Source organism: Danio aesculapii, chromosome 4 (genome assembly GCF_903798145.1).
Source record: "Danio aesculapii chromosome 4, fDanAes4.1, whole genome shotgun sequence".
In the NCBI taxonomy this organism is placed as follows: domain Eukaryota; kingdom Metazoa; phylum Chordata; class Actinopteri; order Cypriniformes; family Danionidae; genus Danio; species Danio aesculapii.
Window position 1 is genome coordinate 4,227,770 of NC_079438.1, and position 21,858 is coordinate 4,249,627.

General features: G+C 37.8%; 1 protein-coding gene across 1 annotated transcript; it reads right to left on the minus strand.

Moving 5' to 3' along the window:
- Nucleotides 1-12,160: 12,160 nt before the first annotated feature.
- Nucleotides 12,161-19,948, minus strand: LOC130221958 (gastrula zinc finger protein XlCGF8.2DB-like). Its single transcript, XM_056454551.1, has 3 exons — nt 19,915-19,948; nt 18,362-18,500; nt 12,161-15,463 (listed from the first exon to the last, which is right to left on the minus strand). Exons 2-3 carry the CDS (start codon nt 18,444-18,446, stop codon nt 14,427-14,429), a joined length of 1,122 nt encoding a protein of 373 aa, XP_056310526.1. The 5' UTR covers nt 18,447-18,500; nt 19,915-19,948; the 3' UTR covers nt 12,161-14,426.
- Nucleotides 19,949-21,858: the final 1,910 nt, after the last annotated feature.

Below are 21,858 nucleotides of genomic sequence, written 5' to 3' on the forward strand. Positions count from 1 at the left end.
AAGGCAGTCTGAAGTGCGAGCGTTTCGCTTTTCTTCCTTGCACTCACCGCGTGTCTATATCTGACATAACAAACTTCTTGAGCTGATGATAATAACCTGCGCTTGATTATGACGGGCTTTTGAAACCCAATCCTGTCCAGACACTGACAAACGCGAGAGGCGGCGCCAAAAAACAAAGGAGAAGCCGGAAGAAAAGGAGCACATTATTTTTCAGCAAACATGAACAAAATACCATGTTTAACTATTATTATCAGCTTTCGGACTAATATGAACTCAGAACTAGATATTAAAGTTTGAGGACGAACTTTTTGGTGGCTTGAAAAGCCGAGTCTAAAAGTTTGAAGTCGTTTTAAAGTGTAAATAACTGAAGCAGTTTTTATGAAGTTTGAAACAGTCGGCATAGATAAGTACATATATGTTAGCATGTTTCTAGTATAGCTTGGCATGTTCTTGGTAGGGCGGTTGCTAGGTTGTTCTGAGTGCTTGCTAAGGTGTTGCTAGGGTGTTCTGGGTGGTTGCTAAGGCATTGCTAGGTTGTTGCTAGGCGGTTGCTAAAGTATTCTGAGTGGTTGCTGGGCAGTTGCTAACATAAATTAGCATGATTCTAGGATTAATTAGCATGTTTCTAGCATGAATTAGCTTGTTACTAGCATGTTTCTAGCATGAATTAGCATGTTACTAGATTGATTCTAGCATGAATTAGCATGTTACTAGATTGATTCTAGCATGAATTAGCATGTTGTTAGCATGATTCTAGCATGAATTAGCATGTTTCTAACAGAGGCTACATGTGTTGCTGAAGATTACAGACACAAATTTTCAGACGAGGTTTTCACTGACTGTAGGCTATATACGGACGCCGAAATCACGCTCAGTGGAGGAACTATGATGTCACCCTGTAGGCTAATCAACTGCTAGCGTAAAACTGGTTCCTCGATAAAATCCCTATAGGATTTTCCCATAGGCTTTTCAAGATTGGAGATAATAAGCTCTGTTCAAACACGGTTCAAATTACACTTACACGTTTTGCCCAGGCGGATAATCTTCACACGAAAATACAACTTTTAGGATCTTAAATGCTAACGCAAGAACTGAAAAGCTAACATTAGGCTACAAACGGACTAGTGTCTTCGGGGTGCTCACCTGTGATGTCTCACCACCCTGCAACAGACAATTTTTCAAGCTTATTTTTTAGAAATATGGTCCATGACAATAAGTTACTCTCTTGGTTTATTATATTAAAATCCACGCTATATATTATAAACAAATAAATACGCAAAAACACATCTGTATAGACCTACGTGCCTTTTGGATCGTTTTTACATGGGAAATACATCTGTTTTGCTTTACGGTTGATGTAAAAGTTTTAAAGCTGTATCTATAAATGTGCCTACATAGTATTATCATAAGACATATTTAAATGAGTGTATCAATCGCGTGCACACAGCCCACTTACCCTAGTAACAAGACAGAAATGAGGCGTGAGGGACGGGTCTATATGCCTGCAAGTCCCATCATGGACACAGAACAACATTCAATATTCTTTTTTTGTCACGAAGTACAGCGAAAGCAGCCCATACAGTCACATCTGCTATACATTTTGAGAATGAGTGTAAGTTTTTGCAGTTATGACAGAGTTAAATGTGTTCAGATGAAGAAAAAAAATACGAAAATTCACTTGATCACGTTAAAATGACAATTAATATGTATTTTTACACACTTATTCACACGTTTGCATTAGTGAGAGCAGGAAAGAGACAGGCTGCACTGGTAAGCTGTATCTTCATAATATTGCTTAATTAAAATAAATGATCAACAAATTAATCGTTCTTGACGGTTTTTACAAGTGAAGGCGTTATCTACACACAATATGAAATCCCAATTAGAAAAACACTACAAACTATTAAATACTATTCATGAAAATACTGAAATCGCAGACAAATCCAAATGTCCAACGCAAGCGAGCTGCGTTCCAGACCAGATCAGCTCGACGACGTATAATGTCTCCGACGCCGCCTGTAGTCCCATTTAGCAACTTGATAGCAACCGTCTTTTAAAAGAAGCGTAACCGATTTTTAAAAAAATCAACAGTGAGATGTAACTGATGTGTTTTATGTCGTAGAATAAAACGCGAAAGTATCTTGAGTTTGTGTTCGCCACGAACCTTATTTAAGCGATTCAACTGAAATCCCAGTCAAAAAACCCACTGACTTCGGGACGAGGGAACCGGAACTGCTAAAATGCTAACTCGCTTCCGGGTTTTAGCATACAAATTGATGTCATAGTTCCTCCGCTCTATCATACTGGGTGATGTAGCTACACAAAATATTTTCTGAAACGTCAAACAAAGAAGCATCTGTTTAAAAAAAACACATAGATAAAAGAACATATTGCTAAATATAATAGTCCTTTATATGCTTTATATCCGTATATGTTTTTTTATTTAACTTCCTAGCGATGCATTTGCCATTTAATGTTTGAATACTGAAAACAGATAACAGCCATTGTTTAATTGGTTATATTTACCATCAAATTGTAGAGTAGTTTATATCATTTTCAATATTTGATATAAAACCGCTATGTGACTGTTATAAACGTAATAATTTAAGTGCTTAATTTACTTATAGTGAAAGTGGCCAATCAAAAATATATTTCTGCCCGCCACTAATACCGATACACTATTATAGTTACATTATCATCACTAATTTAGCCTGTTATGTAAGGAGATTTGAAAGATATTCCTTCTTTCCCCTCCAATCGTTTTCCATATTATCGTTTATTATTTATTTACATTCATTCATTCGTTTTCTTTTCGGCTTAGTCTCTTTATTAATCTGGGGTCACCACATCGGAATAACCCGCCAACTTATCCAGCACGTTTTTTTTGTTTGTTTTTTTTTTACACTGCGGATGCCCTTCCAGCTGCAACCGATCTCTAGGAAACATCCATACACACTCATTCACACACATACACAACGAACAACTTAGCCTACCCAATTAACCTGTACCGTATGCCTTAGGAGTGTGGGCGAAAGCGGAGCACCCGGATGAAACCCACGCGAACATGGGGAGAACATGCAAACTCCACACAGAAACGCTAGCTGACCCAGCTGATGCTCGAACCAGCGACCTTCTTGCTTTGAGGCGACAGCATTACCTACTGTGCCTCCACGTTACCTGTTTATTTAAAATAATACACTAGTTTTTCATACATTTTGACTAAAGTGTCTCAACAGACCAGCATGCAGAACATCTGCTTCATGGATGACTCTTTCCCGCTCTAGAAGAGGTGTAGATGGCTGTTGGTATTGGGGCATGTCAGGGCCATTCATCCATTCTGGTCTGCACACATCATTGTGTTGCTCACACAGGTTGTGGAGAATGCAACAAGCTACCACCATCTCTCTGGCCAAATCCAAATCGCAGTCATTGCATTTTAAAAGCCACGCCACCTTCCTTGCAGTTTCTATCATCACCCTGGCCCAACTGACCCTAGCATTGTATGGATCTTGTTGTTCCGTAAGTCTTCCTCTATCTATGAAAGGTTTCACTAGCCATGGCTGAGCAGGATAAGAAGTGTCCCCAATAATGTAATGGCCTAGATCAGGGGTGGCAAACCTGTTTGGCATGATGAGCCAAAAAAAAAACTTTATCACTGCAAAGAGCCACACAACAGATGCGCAAACAACAGTATATCTGTCACAATAACTTATACACCTAATTATATAACGCAATAGTTTTCATGGATTTAAATTAGGCTACCTCATTTTACTTGACTCAGTGGGACACCTGACATTCCTTGGTTTCCACAATTTTTTTCAGGTTTGGCTCGTATTCAGTTGTGGCTACTCGTAGTAACTCTTTCACATGTGTGTCAGTAAGAACAGAGCGATGCTTTGATTTCACTAGTTTCAGTGTCGAAAAAAGTGATTCACAGACATAAGTCTGGCATATCAAGCAGAATGGCTTTCCATTTCTTTCAACAAAAAAATATAAATCCTCCCATTCAGATAAAAATGTTCTGCGCTCATCTTCGTATTTACGCTTAGCTGTATGCTTTCCTGACTCTGCCATGACGATTGATATTAACGAACTGCACGTCACTCGTGTTGCTCCCCAATCACACGGGGCTTTATGGAAGGCCATTAGGGCCAAAACGTCTGCAACAAACGCGTTTACACGTTATTACGTGTTAACACGTAATTTACGCGTTAACACGCAATTACGCGTTAACACGTAGGTACGTGTTAACACGTGATTTACGTGTTAACACGCAATTTACGTGTTAACACGTTTTTTTTTAACTAGTGTCATTTTTTAAAGCACAATCATTTAATAATTTCTCCAACCTGCTCATTTTAAAATGTATAATGTCATTTCACTTAAATCACAATAAATGTTTTGGATTCAATGAACTGTAGTAGATATTTTGTATAATGAAAGGCCAAACATCTTCTGCAATGTTATGTTTGATGGCCATTATAATTCTTGTCATTCAGCTGCTGAGATTTCTTTGAAAATGTGTCCAGAGAAATCAGTATGAGCTTTATTTGACAAGTGTGGGCAAACACACAAGAAATGTTTTGGGTGTTTTTTTTCCAGGAGCACAGGATACATACAAATCAACACAAGGACACAGAATGACATAAGTGGATATAAAATAAACAATAAAACATTTTGGTTACAAAAATCATAAACAGTAAGGGTTGTGTATATGTATGACCATAAAAAATAAACAGGTAACAACTGATTTAATAATAAAGATCTATAGATATAAAGATGTGTAGAGATCTGAAGGTTGGACGGGTGCACAGCAATAATCCTCTCCGCTGTCCTGACAGTCCGCTGCAGTCTTCTTATGTCTGATTTGGTGGCTGATCCGAACCAGACAGTAATTGAAGTTTTGTCAGATGAAGTGGCGGCAGATTGTGCATTCTCATACTATATGTAACAGGTCATTAATTACTAAACACATGAATGATTTAATGCAGAGTAGCCTATCTTGGTGAGGTTTATGTCTGCAAATAATGCACATATTGTAGAACAAACATTTTATAATTTATAATTTTGTGTTATACATTTATGCTTGTAATATATGTTTATTGTTTACAGAACTTTGGACTATGTACTTTTGTCTCTGTACTGGAAGCTCCAATCACCAAGACAAAATATTCTTGTGTGCAAACAACTGACAATAAATAATTGACAAGTTTCCATAAAACTATGTAATAACTAAGCTCCTTTCTGCCTTTTAAGAAAAAAACTAAATTATGATATACTAAATCAAAATTACAAGATAAAAAGTCGAAATAATGATTTAATAACTCAAAAATATGACTGAATAAATCTGTAGAAATTACATTATGACAATAGGTGGCGAAAAACAACCATCTAAATGTAGAACTTAATTCTCTAAAGATGATTAATCTAATAAAACAAAGTTTTTTAGAGAGTTATTAAATCTTTAACTGAAAATGTCATTTTTTCAAGCATGCAGTTTTCTTAAACAAGCTAATGAAATAACCTAAACTTAAACTAATGTTCCATGGTAATTTACTTGACAAGTACCTTTGCATTGTAGTGGGTAACACATGCAGTTGAAGTCAATGCAAAATGTTAATTTAAAATAATATTTCCCACATTATCTTATATATATAGTCATAATAAGTCTTATAGTATGTATATATATATATATATATATATATATATATATATATATATATATTCTCGATTGAGCAAGAGGGGCACCTCAGCCAATGAAGGCAAACGGGCAGTGGCTCTAGGCACCGGGCCACCCCCCGTGCACATATATATATAAAATGTGTGTGTGTGTGTGTGTGTATATATGTCGATCAATTATTATGCAAACTTTAATACTTTTTTTAAAATATTAAGATGTTGTTAGCAATTTTATCTTGACAGACTGGCACAATTCAGCATGTAGACTCTCAAATTAAAAAAATAAATCACGCATTGCGGCCAGGCATGCACAGAGCATCTCCGTTCTCACAATGAGTTTCTGAGTTTTATCATCCAACCAAGTTCGTTCTTCCGAAGTAATCTGGGAACAAGGTCAGTGCTGCAAATAGCTTGTAAAGCCTGGCTCATTCAAAGAGACCTGCGCAATGAATGATAATGTCATTAATAATCAAAACAGTATGAAATCAGGCTTCTCTAAAACAGTAAATATTGCACATAAAATTTAAAAAATGGTGTTTTGGCGCTGAAGCATATAGCGGACTTGTGCACTTCAGATGGTATTCCCTCTTGTTTATTGTGTAGATAACGGAGAAAGAAAAAAACACACATTACAAATAAGATACAAATTATATCAAATCAAATGTTTCAAAAAGATAATTTTCCAAGAAAAATACAAGTGTATGTTTTTGCTCCTGCCTATGAATGGATGATTTCTTTTGTTGTGTGGAAAATAAGGGTTTGATTAGTGTTCCACTGTAATTGTTGTGTCTCAAACCCCTGTCATATGTCTGCTACATTTTTAATTTCTCATTTTTTTAAAGATTATGTCATGCACATCTGATTTTTCCTCATTCTGATGTGGTTTCATTTTCTCCTCACTTGCTGCAGGAGTTTTAAAATCCTAACCGATAATAAAATCTGGTTGCAGCGCACACGAGGCGAATCTTCTGCGATTTCATTATCTCAAATCTTAAACGTGCGCACACTAGAAGATATGAAAACTGCGGCACAGCACACTACAAGATACTCTTAAGAGTGTGCCTGATAGAGCACCTAATTGCAGAATAACTCTGCTTTTTATTTATTATAGGCTAGGTTACAAATATTTGACCATTTGCCAGAGCGAACAGCCTGCAGAATGAAAAATGCTGCTTGGGGGAAAAAAAATGCTTTTTTCCTACAACCCTACTGTATAAAATTTCTTTTTTACGTATAATGTTCTATTACTTAAAATTTTGTTAAAATGTATATGTATAGTTTATATATAAAATGAGCCCTAGCTTATTCCGCTTTGATAATTATGCAAGGATAATATTGCATATTCGGTTTAGGCCTGGGTAAATTATGTATTTTATAAAATGATTGTTTATGGACTAAGCTAACTGTAATTCAAGCGAAAGGAGAGAGACCGAGTGAGCGCGCGAGAGGACTCATATCTCCTTGGTGACCAATCTTCATTGATTGCGGATTCCAGCAGTAAGCGCAGACTGTGAAGGTTTAGTAACAGAGTTTTTCTTAAAATGTCGCAATGCACACAACATAATGAGTGACATATCAGAATTAAAAAGAGAATAAACTGTTGGTGTGCATCTCGCTGGCGTATCTGTGATCAAGACAGAACGTGTTTGTTTGAGATGATCAAGAGCCACGTTATCCAGGGTAAATCACCAAATGAAGAAGAGCCACAGCCATCAGGAGGAACTTTGGATGCCAGAGGAATCTGTCTGAAATAAATGTCTTTGTGTAGTGAACAAGCATGAATAACATGCAGGTTTTAGAGTATTGGAATTCTCAGCTTCAACATGCATGTTTTTCATGCTTGTTAACCATTTATTAATATGATTTACTATTACCATTAACAAAGCATTTGTGAGTGTAATTTATTGTAGTGTACACTCCAGCATTATCTAATGTTACATTTGCTCATTGTTTGTTCTTGTTACCACTAATGTGTTAATTAACACTGTAACAGACGTTAATAAGAGTTATCTTACATTTCTTTGTGTTTAAGGATCACTTTACTTCTGTTGTTTATGGGGACTTTTATTTTGACAAGAAATCCGATTTTCAGAGCTAAAAAGAAATGATGAGAGAACAGTATGTGCATTTCATGACGGTTTATCAGAGCTCGTACTAAAAAGGACGGTCACTAAGTTTATTCAGCAACCCCCCGAAAAGGCATACGGTTTGTTAATGTAGACTATTTAATTTAAATTATTTTCGCTAGTCTCTCTCTCTCTCTCTCTCTCGTATTTTTTTATCCTCGTATGAATACAGCCCAACGCTATTTTACAGTTAGATGACTGGTAAAGAAGCAGGCTATCGGAAATTGAAATAAGAAACTGTCTCAGCGCAATCTCTGCCTTATTCCTCGCTGCCAAATATGTTGAGCTCCTTTTAAAGGAAGTGGACCAGATGGCGTAGGCTCGACGTAGCCATTGTGTAACAAAACGATTGCGCGCATCACCACATTAATATTTACGAGAAGGATTACGAGCTGTTACGACAGACACAGTCATCGGGACACCACAGCTACGTTTTACTTGAATTATTCATGATGAAGTGACCGAAGCACTACGATGCGCTTACGGTGACCTTACCTCATCAACCAAGCTCATGACGGGAGAGTAACGCACGCGGAAGTGCGTTAAGAAATACAAACCGAAAGCAGCAAGTATCGCTGCTGTTTAATGTCTGGTTCAGTTATATATCGAAGCTAGTTTCTGCCAGATACGGCAAAATCATGCTTTAGAAATAGAGATTATGATTTAGAAAAGTCTAAATTATTGGATAAAAATCAAAATTGGAGGTCCAAGGTGGAGGTGAATAATTAATCTAATGAAATCTTTATAGTAAATTGAATCTTTAACTGAAAATGAGATTTAAAATGTTAATTTCTATTATATAGTATAAAACATATACTTTCAAATAAATATCAGGACATACAAATATACCAATTAATCACACACACACACACACACACACACACACACACACCACACACACACACATATATATATATATATATATATATATATATATATATATATATATATATATAGATAGATAGATAGATAGATAGATAGATAGATAGATATATTACAATTCTGTCTAAAGATGTCAAAGTGGCATAAAACAGTATATATAATGCACAAATATTTAATACTACTCCAGTCTATACAACAGGATGAGTCCATTTTTATGGTTGTCATGTTTTATGTTTTGTATTTGTTACAGCCAAAACATAATTTTATGTGTAAGCCTTGAATATTGTGTTGTGCTCCACCCTGCTTTTCCACCTTTGACCTTTTCCAAAAATTTCACCCTTGTGCTCTCCCCAGCTCTCAGGTTAATTAGCTTCCAGCTGCTAATCATTATGAACCTGCCTGAGTCAGAGTGGTTTGGCTATAAATACTGCCTTCTGAAGCTATAGTGAGTTGAGGAACACTTCCTAGTTGGTATTTGTGATAGTGGTCACTAGTGGTTGTGGTAGTTGGATTAAGCCTTAAAGCCAAATTAATATTATTGTTCCTGCATGTCCATTACTTTTTACTATTTTGTGTACTTAATTTGAGATTTACTTCCAAGTGTGACTAAAGGGTGAGTGCCTTTTATTTTGTATATCCTTTCACCTGTTCGTTTGAGAGGGGAAGCTCAGGGAAGTTTGTGTGTGGTTTTTTTTTTTTTTTTTTTTTTTTTTTTTTTTTTTTTTAATTTATTATTATAATTTTTTTTTTTTTCATTAGGTAAGCTAGTCCTCTAAATTTAGCTGCTTTCTCTTTGTGGTTAGGCTATACTCCCTCAGCTTGACAACTATCTATTAAATTTCCTATATTTCTAATAAAGATCTTATAAATAATAAAATTTATTTTATTGAAATATTTATATTTTTCTCTCTTCTTAACCCTGTGCTGACTCTTCACTCTGGGGCTGAGGATTGAAGTGTGTTCTTCACATTTCTTTAATTCTAATGCAATATTTCTACCAAATTTTAGTCTGTTACATATTTTTGTCAAACGAGCTCCTTGATTTAAAAAAAAATATATAAACCTTTGAAGAGTACACTTGAAAACATGATTTATGGAAATTATTAAAACTGAATATTTTAGTTGTTTTCAGAAAATGTTTTTACATTTGAGTATAGAAGATTTAATTTGAAAAGATTTATTAAAAACATGTAAACAAAAAAATTTAAGTAACCTCTTCATATAACTTTTAAAATTTAAGACTGTTAAAAGATTGTCCATTTTACTGGCCACTCGATGGATGAAAACACAATGAAGCAATATAGTCTAACTCTTTATCTATCTATTTTATTTTTATTTTTTGTGATTTACAGCGAACCTCTTCAAGACCGGACTTTCTGTATGAAATTTAGACTTGAAAGAAACTAGTTTATGAATACCTCCTCATGTAGAGGTGAATAAGTTGACAAGCTGAATTAAACTTGTTCAAACGCTGTTGCTGTCAAACATTGTTTACTTAACTTAGTCAGTTTAATGATGAAGGGATTGACCGACTATTTTACAATGCTCTCTTGTAAAAGTGTTTTATTTAGATATATTTGTGGCTGCTGTATTTTGAAGTTTATTTCGATACATGGAAAATGGATGTAGTTAGTATTATAAAATGCATTTTAATGTGATGCGGTGGCGCAGTATGCTGTTGCCTCACACCAAGTAGGTTGCTGGTTCGAGCCTTGGCTGGGTCAGTTGGTATTTCTGTGTGGAGTTTGCATGTTCTCTCCTCGTTCGTGTGGGTTTTCTCTGGCTGCTCCGGTTTCTCCCACAAGTCCCAAGACATGCAGAACAGGTGAATTAGGTAGGCTAAATTGTCCATAGTATGGGTGTTTCCTAGTGATGGGTTGCAGCTGGAAGGGCATCCGCTGCGTAAAACATATGCTGGATAAGTTGGCAGTTCATCCTTCTGTGGTGACTCCTGGTTAATAAAGGGACTAAGCCGAAAAGAAAATGAATGAATTTCAATGTATTTTTTCCCATCCCTGCTCCTCCTGCTTGCGTGGGTTTCCTCCGGGTGCAAAGACATGCTGTATAGGTAAATTGGGTAAGCTAAATTGTCTGTAGTGAGTGTGTGTGAAGTGCTGGGCTTCAGCTGAAAGGGCATCCGTTGTGTAAAACGTTCTGAATGAGTTGGCGATTCATTCACCTGTGGTAAACCCAAATTACTAAAGGGACTAAGCTGAAAAGAAAATGAATATCGAAAAAATTGCCCCTTAGCCTATTTATATAACTATTACAAATATGTACATGTTATTAAACAATGTATTATATTTGATGTAAAATAAATGTATATTTTCACACAATTCTCAGTTAAAGATTCAATAACTATAATAATTAAAAAAAAAAAAAACTTTTTATAAAATCATCCTTGGAGAATTAAGTTCTACATTTAGATGGTGCTTTGTGGCCACCTATTGTTGTAATGTAATTTCTACAGATTTATTCAGTCATAATTTTGAGTTATTAAATCATAATTTCTGCTTTTTATCTTGTAATTTTGATCCAGTTAATCATAATTTGGGTTTTTCTTACCTCATTTGTTTACACACAAGAATATTTTGTCTAGGTGATTGGAGCTTCCAGTAGAGTAACAAAAAGTACATAGTGCAAAGTTCTGCAAACAATAAATATATATTACAAGCATGAATGTATAACACAAAATTATTAAGAAATACAGTAATTTTATAAAATGTTTGTTCTACAATATGTGCATAATTTGCAGACATAAACCTCACCAAGATAGGCTACTCTGCATTAAATCATTCATGTGTTTAGTAATTAATGACCTGTTACATATAGTATGAGAATGCACAATCTGCCGCCACTTCATCTGACAAAACTTCAATTACTGTCTGGTTCGGATCAGCCACCAAATCAGACATAAGAAGACTGCAGCGGACTGTCAGGACAGCGGAGAGGATTATTGCTGTGCACCCGTCCAACCTTCAGATCTCTACACATCTTTATATCTATAGATCTTTATTATTAAATCAGTTGTTACCTGTTTATTTTTTATGGTCATACATATACACAACCCTTACTGTTTATGATTTTTGTAACCAAAATGTTTTATTGTTTATTTTATATCCACTTATGTCATTCTGTGTCCTTGTGTTGATTTGTATGTATCCTGTGCTCCTGGAAAAAAAACACCCAAAACATTTCTTGTGTGTTTGCCCACACTTGTCAAATAAAGCTCATACTGATTTCTCTGGACACATTTTCAAAGAAATCTCAGCAGCTGAATGACAAGAATTATAATGGCCATCAAACATAACATTGCAGAAGATGTTTGGCCTTTCATTATACAAAATATCTACTACAGTTCATTGAATCCAAACATTTATTGTGATTTAAGTGAAATGACATTATACATTTTAAAATGAGCAGGTTGGAGAAATTATTAAATGATTGTGCTTTAAAAATGACACTAGTTAAAAAAAAAACGTGTTAACACGTAAATTGCGTGTTAACACGTAAATCACGTGTTAACACGTACCTACGTGTTAACGCGTAATTGCGTGTTAACGCGTAAATTACGTGTTAACACGTAATAACGTGTAAACGCGTTTGTTGCAGACGTTTTGGCCCCAATGGCCTTCCATAGGGCTTCAGTGTCAACCCTTGACTGAAGGCGTGTCTGAAGTTAGAGCTGAAACGATCGTCATAGAAGCGTCAGAAAATGAAATTCAGTCAGCAATAGGCCACTGTCTAGCAGGTGTATTTGCATACAGCGATCTGATTGGCTGACGCATCCGTTGGCGCTTGAAAAGTTGAGCTACTCCCAGCTTCTGCAGCGAGCAACGCTGAAGCCCCGTGTGAATGGGGCATTAGTCAATTGGTTAATGTATGTTAAATCGCGCGAGAGGTTGAGCCGCACAATAGCAGTTAAAGAGCCGCAAGCGGCTCGCGAGCCGCGGGTTCGCCACCCCTGGCCTAGATTCTCTCCTCCTATTTGTCTTGTGTGCTGGTAAAAATGTGTTGAAGAGATCCCACAGTTTGGGCAGTCTAAGCGGATGGACGTCATGTAGGCTCCCTGGGCGACCAACACAAATATTCCAGAACTGTCCCCTACCATCCACAACAGCCTGTAAGATAATGGAGTGTCAACCCTTGCGATTCACATAATCATTGTGGTGTTCCCTTGGTGTGATCATTGGTATATGTGAACCATCAATTCTGTGCCCCCCAAATCTTCTTTCAAGATATGCTGCCATTTCTGCAGGTTACTCTGCAGAGGGGAGAGGGATGAGTTCAGTCAGCAAGATGCTACGCAGAACTCCTTTGTGTAACACAAAGCCATTGTTATATCCACTCCAAAAAGGTGCAAAATTGTCCTGTATTCTGAATTCGTTGCCAATTTTCAGAAGGCAATGGCTACTCTTTTAGAGTGAGGAATAGAGAGATGGAAGGTTGTGTCTTCTTTTTCCAAGACAGGGTGACAAGACTGGTGTAGTCCCAGAAGAAATGCACCTGTCATCTAATCATGTAGAAAACATTGCCTTCTCTTCATTATTGACCAGACGCCCAATTCTTCTCAGGTGAAAAAAATCAAACCTACCATTCCACAAGTGAGGTTTATTTATAAACTAATTTCGAGAGGATCATGTGCTTATGATTTATCGCAGCCGGTCTCGTATTAAGCTAATCAGTATCATCCAATCATATGAGCCATAAGCTACTATAAATAACCACAGTCTTCAGTCCACTTTATCTTCGTTTGGAAGAAACCCCCCTTCCTCCCCATTCTCCTCCTTCACTGTAGATCGGGCGGCACGGAGGCCCAGTGGTTAGCACTGTTAGCCCCACAGCAAGAACACTGCCAGCCCTGGTCCTGCCAGGTCGGTAGGTGTTTCTGTGAGGAGTTTGTATATTCTCCCCGTGTCCGCGTGGGTTTTCCCTGGGTTTTCCCTGGGTTCTCCAGTTTCCTCCCACCATCCAAAGACATACATCATGCATACCAATCAAGCATTTGTCTAGCCCCCTTTTTTCCTCGCGTGTTCCCTAGCTACTGCAGATGGGGAGTTCTGAGATTCACCGAGCTCAGGCTCCCCTCTAGCGCTGCAAGTGGGAGGAAGCCATGGGCTCGAGGATCCCTTGAGCTCGGGGCTCTCTTCGGGACAGCATGCCAAACAAGCTTTTGATGGATCATCAGCTAAGTGTGAACTCTTGAAACACTGGACATTAGAAGTGTTATCACGTCTTAAACTTGAGCACCTTAAATACACCATCTGAGGCTCTACATAAAAGTCTTATTAGGTTTGGCAACCTTTTCTATCCTACATTGAATGCTCAGGGTTTACAATATCCCAAGTCTAAGTTTATCCCCAATTTCCTAATTCATTTATTCATTTTCTTCTCGGCTTAGTCCCTTTATTAATCTGGGGTCGCCACAGCGGAATGAAGCGCCAACTTATCCAGCATATATTTTACACAGTGGATGCCCTTACATCTGCAACCCATACACACTGATTCACACACATACAGTACGAATAATTTAGCTTACCCAATTTACCTATACCACGTCTTTGGACTTGTTGGGGAAACCCCACACCAACACAGGGAGAACATGCAAACTCCACACATAAATGCCAAGTGACCCAGCCAAGGCTCGAACCAGCGTGAGGCGAACCTTACTGTGAGGCAATCGTGTTACCCACTGCGCCAAGTGAATCTAAATCATGTAGACTGGGATTAAAAGGATCTCTAAGAGATGTGAGTTGTGTTGTGTTTTGTAAGGTTTCTTTTATAAATGAAGCTCAGTCCACACTGTGTGCAGGTGTAGGGCTTCTCTCCGGTATGAATCCTCATGTGGACGGTAAGAGCCGGTTTCTGTGAAAACCTCCTTCCGCATCGGGAGCAGGTGTACGGCTTCTCTCCAGTGTGAACTCTCATGTGAACCTCCAGGTTTCCTTTGTGGAAGAAATGTTTAGCACACAATGTGCAGGTGTAGGAGCCCTCGCCGGTGTGGACTCTCAGGTGCCTGTTAAGGCCCCCTATTTGTTTGAATCTCTTTCCACAGTGAGGGCATACATAAGAATTTACTTCGGTGCGAGTGTTCAGCTGCGACTTAAGCTTTCTCTCTTCGGTGTGAACTCTCTGAATGTGGACTTTAAGAGTGTGTTTATGTGTGAATCTCTTTCCACACTGTTGGCAGATGTACGGTTTCTCTCCACTGTGAATCCTCATGTGAGCATCAAGGTGTGCTTTTTGATTATAACTCTTCTCGCACAGTTTGCACTTGTGACGTTTGTCTCCGGTGTGAATCCGCATGTGTCTTTTAAAGCTTCCTTGCTGAGTGAAACTCTTTCCGCACTGCTGGCACGTGTAAGGTTTCTCTCCGGTGTGAACGCTCATGTGGTGTTTAAGGGTTGAGTTCTGAGTGAAACTCTTTCCGCACTGATGGCAGGTGTACGGCTTCACTCCGGTGTGAACGCTCGTATGTTGCTTAAGGGTTGAGTTCTGAGTGAAACTCTTTCCGCACTGACGGCAGCTGTAAGGTTTCTCTCCGTTGTGGACTCTCATGTGGACTTTAAGATTTCTGTGATGATTGAAACTCTTCCCGCATTGCAGACATGAGAAGTCGCCTCTGGTTTCTGTCATTTGAGCTCTTTTTTGAGGCTTTTCAGTTTGTGAGAAACTAAACGATTCTGTTTCTTCAAAGAAATCAAAGTTTTTCTTATTCAGATCTTCCTCTGTTATATTCAGTATCTTGGTGTCCTTATTTAGGTAATTCAGTGGGTCTAGCATGAAAAAAACAACAACACAAAAACAAGTAAACGACAGGGCAGAGGTTAAAGGGCACCATTGATGAGAATCTGTATGGACAGAACTGTGTGTAGGTATAGTGTGTCCTCAGTCATATTGGAGTGACGTAAACCCAACAAGTCTCTTTTTTTTAAATTTCCTGACGTTAAAATAAGACCCAAATCCTAGTGATTAAGGCCCACCGCAACGTCACGTAAAAGTGCGGTTTTCCCCGCCAACCAAATTGATTGACAGGCGCCATGCTTTTATAATACCATGTATACACATGTCCACAGAAAATGTTTTGCAAAGAAACTGAGATTAAAATATCTGTTCCAACTCTCTTGTCACGTTTACACTGTCAGGTCTTGATGCCCAATTCCAATTTGTTGCCTACATCTGATTTTTTTTGCCTGTCCATTTACACGTTCATTTAATTGTGATCCATATTCGATTCATGTGTTTACACTTGCTATACAATTTACGACCTCGCGCATGCATAAAGGCGGATTCTATCATCTGCGCCACACTAGCCACAGTAGAAGAAATTGCCTTGCTTTTAGCTCTGTGGAATACGCGAAGTTCCCCAACTTTAAGATGATTTTGAAGCGCAGGAGGGAAAGGGCCGTAATCGCAGCTTGCGCCTATGGTTTATATATGGCGTCCTCCACCATTCAGAGGAATTTGTGGATATGAGAGAGTTCTCAGGTCTGATGGCAGCAAATTGTGGCGGGCTTTAATGAGGAGCAGTGAGTCCGAAATGCTGTGTCAAAGCTTGTCCACATACCTGTGCAACAATGACGCATCATTTCGTCGGCCAATCGTGCTCTGGTGGCTAGCAACAGTTGCGGGCTATTACACGTTTGCACATCAGTTTGGCATTAGCATAAACCTCCCTTGTTGTTGTTTACCACTTCGGCGTCTCCACACACACTCTTCCTTCTACGTCATTAAACCAAGGAGAAGTGCTACATTGTTGCAAGTTTAATGACGTACAAAACAGAATGCCTCAATATATCCGATCTGGGGTGCGTTTCCGAAAACCATCATTAGTCAACTAAGGTCGCCAGTTGTGTCATTAAAAACATAGTTCGTTAATTTGCCGTTTCCCAAATCTGTCGTTGCAACAAACATTCACAAACTGCGTCGCAATCTTCTATGCTTGCAACTACACCCCTGGAGCTGTAGTGAGAAACATAGTTCCTGGATGTGTTCTATTCCCACTTATCCCCCCTATGCCCTATTCATTTAGAACGTTCTAACATTTAAACTTGGAATTATTTTTTTTAATTCTCTCTTGGGTGTAATTTTGATGTTGAAAAACATTGATGCCATTTGGAACACAGTCGTGGCTCATGGCGAAAGCTATAGGTGACCTATTATTTAAAAGCAGAATTTAGGTTACGTCTCTAAAGCTTGTGTCTTTACTGGCGTTTCGGTAGCCTACTGTACATGACATGGGGCTGCTGGTTCGAACACTTCTGCAGTGGTTTGCATGTGTCAAATTGTAAAAGTAGACTTTTCAAAAAAATAAACAATATCCTACTTTAATAATAATAATAATAATCGTCACATATATATATATATATATATACGTGTGTATATATATATATACATTATATACAACTCTTTGTTAATGAATGCTACAGAATACTGCAACATAGTAAACTGATAAACTGTAATAAATACTGTAACGTTACTGTAAACTGTGGTGCATTGATGATTGTGTAGAATTATAGTGTAGAAAACTGAAGCCTATTGAATAATTTGTTTATTACTACAGTTGTGTTGTTCCACAGCAACAATATAATTACTACAACAGTTTAATTCAAGTAATTATCTATAGTATTCTTCCAAACACTATAATATAGTATAGTGTTTTTCATGTAGCGGGATAGCTTAAACAGTATCTACCGCCTCGACAGGCAAATATATTTTAGTTCAGTGAAAAACTCGGCCCTCTTCATAATATACGGATCATGCTCAACATATGTGCTTATGTTCTATTTATATCTCTCTTATATCATCGACTTTCCTCGATGTCTTCCATTCAGTTTTTTACTGAATTTTGCACGTCACCAGAACCACGATTGAAAACAACCTATAATAAATGATCTGGTGGGTATTTTGAGCTGAAACTGTACAGACGCATTCTAGAGACACCAACGGCTTATCTTACATCTTGTAAAAGGGGTAAAATAGGTGCCTTTTAAAGATTAAAGGCGTTAAAATGTAAACGATAAGCACAAAAATCGTCCCGATGTGTACAGAACACATTGTCCATTGCCAAATGCACTGTTTTTCCATTGTTTTGGAACTTAAAAGTGAAAGTAAAAAAGCAAAGTGGCATTCACAAGTGATTTTAGCACCTGGAAATGAATAGCAGCCCCCTTAAAGGGGAGCTATTATGCAAAAGTCACTTTTATAAGGGGTTTAAACACCGCTGTGTGGCAGCAGCGTGTGAATATTACCAGCTTCTAATAGTAAAACTTTTATAATTTTATTTGTTTTGTAATCACACTTGATAAAAACTGTCTGCAGAAACACTCGGATTGACATTCTCCCTTTGTACGTGTCATCAGAGATTGAAAGCCCCGCCCATTAGTGACCATCTCTCCCTCATTAGCATAAAGCTTTAGTCTTGTTTTTGAATCTGCCTCTATGTTGACACACAGGCATTTGTAGCTCCGCCCTCTCTTCAAAAGAGCACAATCTCATTTGAATTTAAAGCTACACTCACCAAAACGGCACAATTAGGATCAAAACGGGCCCTCATCTTGTAAAAATGTGCATAATAGGTCCTCTTTAATTCTCAATATCATTGTTTACTTATTTAAATAAATCACAACCCTGTTAATAGTGCTTTTTTTACACTCAAAAGATAAAAAAATCACCTGTTTGTTCCTGCGGATCTTCTTGTTTGAGTCTGAATGTGTCTTCAATCTTCAGGTCCTCACTCTCCTCTTTAATAAACGCCATCTTATAATCGTGTGTCACGTGGAGATCAGTCCTTCGGCAGGAGTTTTTCTGTTTCTGGAATGAAAATAAAATCTAAAATAAATCTTCATCTCATAAATTAGTCTCAATCAGCTCTATTGTTCACTGTTAATGCCTTTGAATCGCCCAACTAGCCTCCAAAACGATACAAATTAATAATATTTAGGCTTTTATGATTTATATTTTCTTTTAATAGCTTATTTGTAAACAACATTAAATACAAGACATTTAAAAAGCAGGTTTTTTAAATACGACTAATTGTTAAATGATGTTAGTTAGCTTGTATGTTTTTTTTATCTTTTATATATTTGTATTGTAAATACTTCATGTTAATTAATTAATTAAATTTGATTACTGTTACTCCCTGTGTTGGCGTGGGTTTCCTCGGGTGCGCCGGTTTCCCCTGCAGTCCATGCGCATAATGTGAATTCGGTAAACAAAATTGTCCATAGTGTTTGATTGTGTGCGTGAATGAGTGTGTATGGGTGTTTCCCAGTACTGGGTTGCCTAAAACATATGCTGGAATAGTTGGCGGTTCATTCCGCTGTGGCGACCCCTGATAAATAAGAGACTAGGCCGAAGGAAAATGACTGAATGATTACTGTTATGGTTTATATCTCAGCTGTTCTGTACTCTGTAGCATTTCTTTCCATTAATAGCAAGGACCACAAAGGAAATCCTGCTGAAAAATCCAGCTAAAACCAGCCTAGGCTGGTTGGCTGGTTTTTGCTGGTTGACCAGCCTGGTTTTAGAGGGGTTTTGGCCATTTCCAGGCTGGTTTCCAGCCATTTCCAGCCTGGTCTTAGCTGGTCAGGCTGGAAAATGACCAGCTAAAACCAGCTTGACCAGCCTGGTTTAAGCTGGACATAGCTGGTTTTGGCTGGACTTCCAGCCTGGCTAGGCTGGTCAAGCTGGTTTTAGCTGGTCATCACCCAGCCTGACCAGCTAAGACCAGGCTGGAAATGGCTGGAAACCAGCCTGGAAATGGCCAAAACACCTCAAAAACCAGGCTGGTCGACCAGTTAAAACCAGCCAACCAGCCTGGGCTGGTTTAAGCTGGCTTTTTCAGTAAGGAACCCCAGCGGCTTTGTGTTTTTATCTTCGACGATTTACCTCTGATTATTGTTTTGTAGTTTTTTTAAACCTCAAATAAAGTTCCATTCAATTCACATATTGACCAGCAGATGTCGTCAGCACGCTTTCACTCGAGTTTATAAGATCTCAGGGTTTTCCCCTCATCATTACTCGCCTGTGTTTGCTATGAACTTGTTTACTATATGGAGAAATGAGACGCACCTTTCTGTTACTCATGAGGAAATGCAGCCTTCATAACTACCACTGCAAGCATGCACTATTACAGTCAGTAATGTTTAAATCACTTCACAATTCACTCTGCATTTGAAAAGCGCTGTATTGATATAAATCATGACTAAAATGATTATAAACAAACCCTTCAGCCGATTCAGACAGGAGAGCGGGCGGCGAGACTTTGACGTCATACGCCCTTTCAAAATAAAAGTCTAGTCTACGCTGACAAATAGAAATTCACGGTAAGCAAATATAAGATTAGTTTTCAATAATACTACCTTTATTGTGAGTTTATCGTTTTCAAAACAAAATTAGACGTTTTTACATAGACTGTTTACAGTCAGTGTTTGATGAAATTGCAGGTACAGAAGACAGTCACGTCAGGTTTTTATAATCTTTCTCATTTCTCTGCGTTCATATCTATCACTGCAAAACGTCTTTGTCGTTGTTTTTAGTCCAAATATCTAAAAATGGTTAAATCCAGAAGCATTTTTAGACAAGTGAAAGTATTGTTTTGTTTTTAGAAACATTAAATCAAAAATTACGTTGTTGTTTTTTTTTTAAGTTTTCCCCCAAAACAAGCTAAATAATCTGCCAGTGAGGTGAGTAAAATCAATTTAATTCAAACTGAACACCAAGATTAACAATCTTTACCCCACGAAGATTAATATATAAATAAATTTATAAATACTGTAATAAAATAATCACTTTATTTTGAGTGTCACCATATTATATACGGTTATATTTTTAAGACAGAATTTTTTTTAATTGCAAATTTACAATGAAATCCAGTCATTGAGCTAGATAATCACACTGCAAGAGTTTTAGGGGGGAAAAAAACACTTTTATTTAGAAACCTTGTAAAAACAATTAGTATTTGTGTGATTATTATTTAAAATGCCATTAAATTCATTGTTAGAATATTAATATTATGGAAAGACAATGGGGTATATGTCGAAGCATGCTAATAGGACTTTTAATTTGCCAGTAACCTGAGTTAATCGTTTCCGGTGAATTGTATACCAATGCAAAATCGGTGCGTTTAAGGTCCGTTTTCTTTAAAAATCAGCGATCTCCACTGGCTAAGTGATCTCCGATATGAAGTGGGTCTCAGATTGTACAAGAAGCACTGCATTAGATAAAATTTTCTCCCCGCCATGTCTTTATAATATTAGCATTTATTTTACCTCAGTATATTCAATGGAGCTTCTGTGCTAGCCTGCCAATTCTGACGGGCGCGTGCAAGCTAATGGCTATTTGTCTCGTTTTACGCCTGAGCAACTAAATGAATGCCAAAGTCTATTTAACTGATTGTATTTGAATTACATTACAACTTAGATGCTGTAAAAGGAACCGTATAAAATGGAAAAAACTCACAATAACAGGTCACCGGAAGTTTATCAGTATGGGAAACACACTAGCACGGCATATACCCTATTAGACTACACTGGCTTAGACTGAAAACATCTCCAGTTACTAGACATATTCATTACTAGGCATACCCCTTGATCTCGCTCTGGCTGGAACGTTGGGGTGCTTAGGGACCAGATTATAATTTGAACGGCATCAACGCTTATGTTAGTCTGTTATTATTATTCCAGATGTTTCCATAATCCCGGACCAGGATCCTGAGCAGATACTGTGGCGGCCATAAACTTACTGTGATGTATGTTTAGGGCACGCCAAACCAACAGGTGGAGAGATACACCTTACTAGTACCGGGTTGGACCCCCTTTTGCCTTCAAAACTGCCTTAATCCTTCGTGGCATAGATTCAACAAGGTACTGGAAGTATTTCTCAGAGATTTAGGTCCATATTGACATGATTGCAGTTGCTGCAGATTTGTCTGCAAATGATGCAAATCTCCCGTTCCACCACATTCCAAAGATGCTCTATTAGATTGAGATCTGCTGACTGTGGAGGCCATTTGAGTACAGTGAACTCATTGTCATGTTCAAGAAACCAGTCTGAGATGATTCACGCTTTATGACTTGGAGCTTTCCTGCTGGAAGTAGCCATCAGAAGATGGGTACACTGTGGTCATAACGAGATGGACATGGTCAGCAACAATACTCAGGTAGACTGT

Excerpts from the sequence above, each read along its gene's own strand:
- LOC130221958 (XM_056454551.1), bottom strand. The coding sequence starts at position 18,446 with ATGGCGTTTATTAAAGAGGAGAGTGAGGACCTGAAGATTGAAGACACA. Across the intron at positions 15,464-18,361 it reads AGATCCGCAGGAACAAACAG|ACCCACTGAATTACCTAAAT; the intron begins GTGATTTTTTTA and ends TTTTCATGCTAG.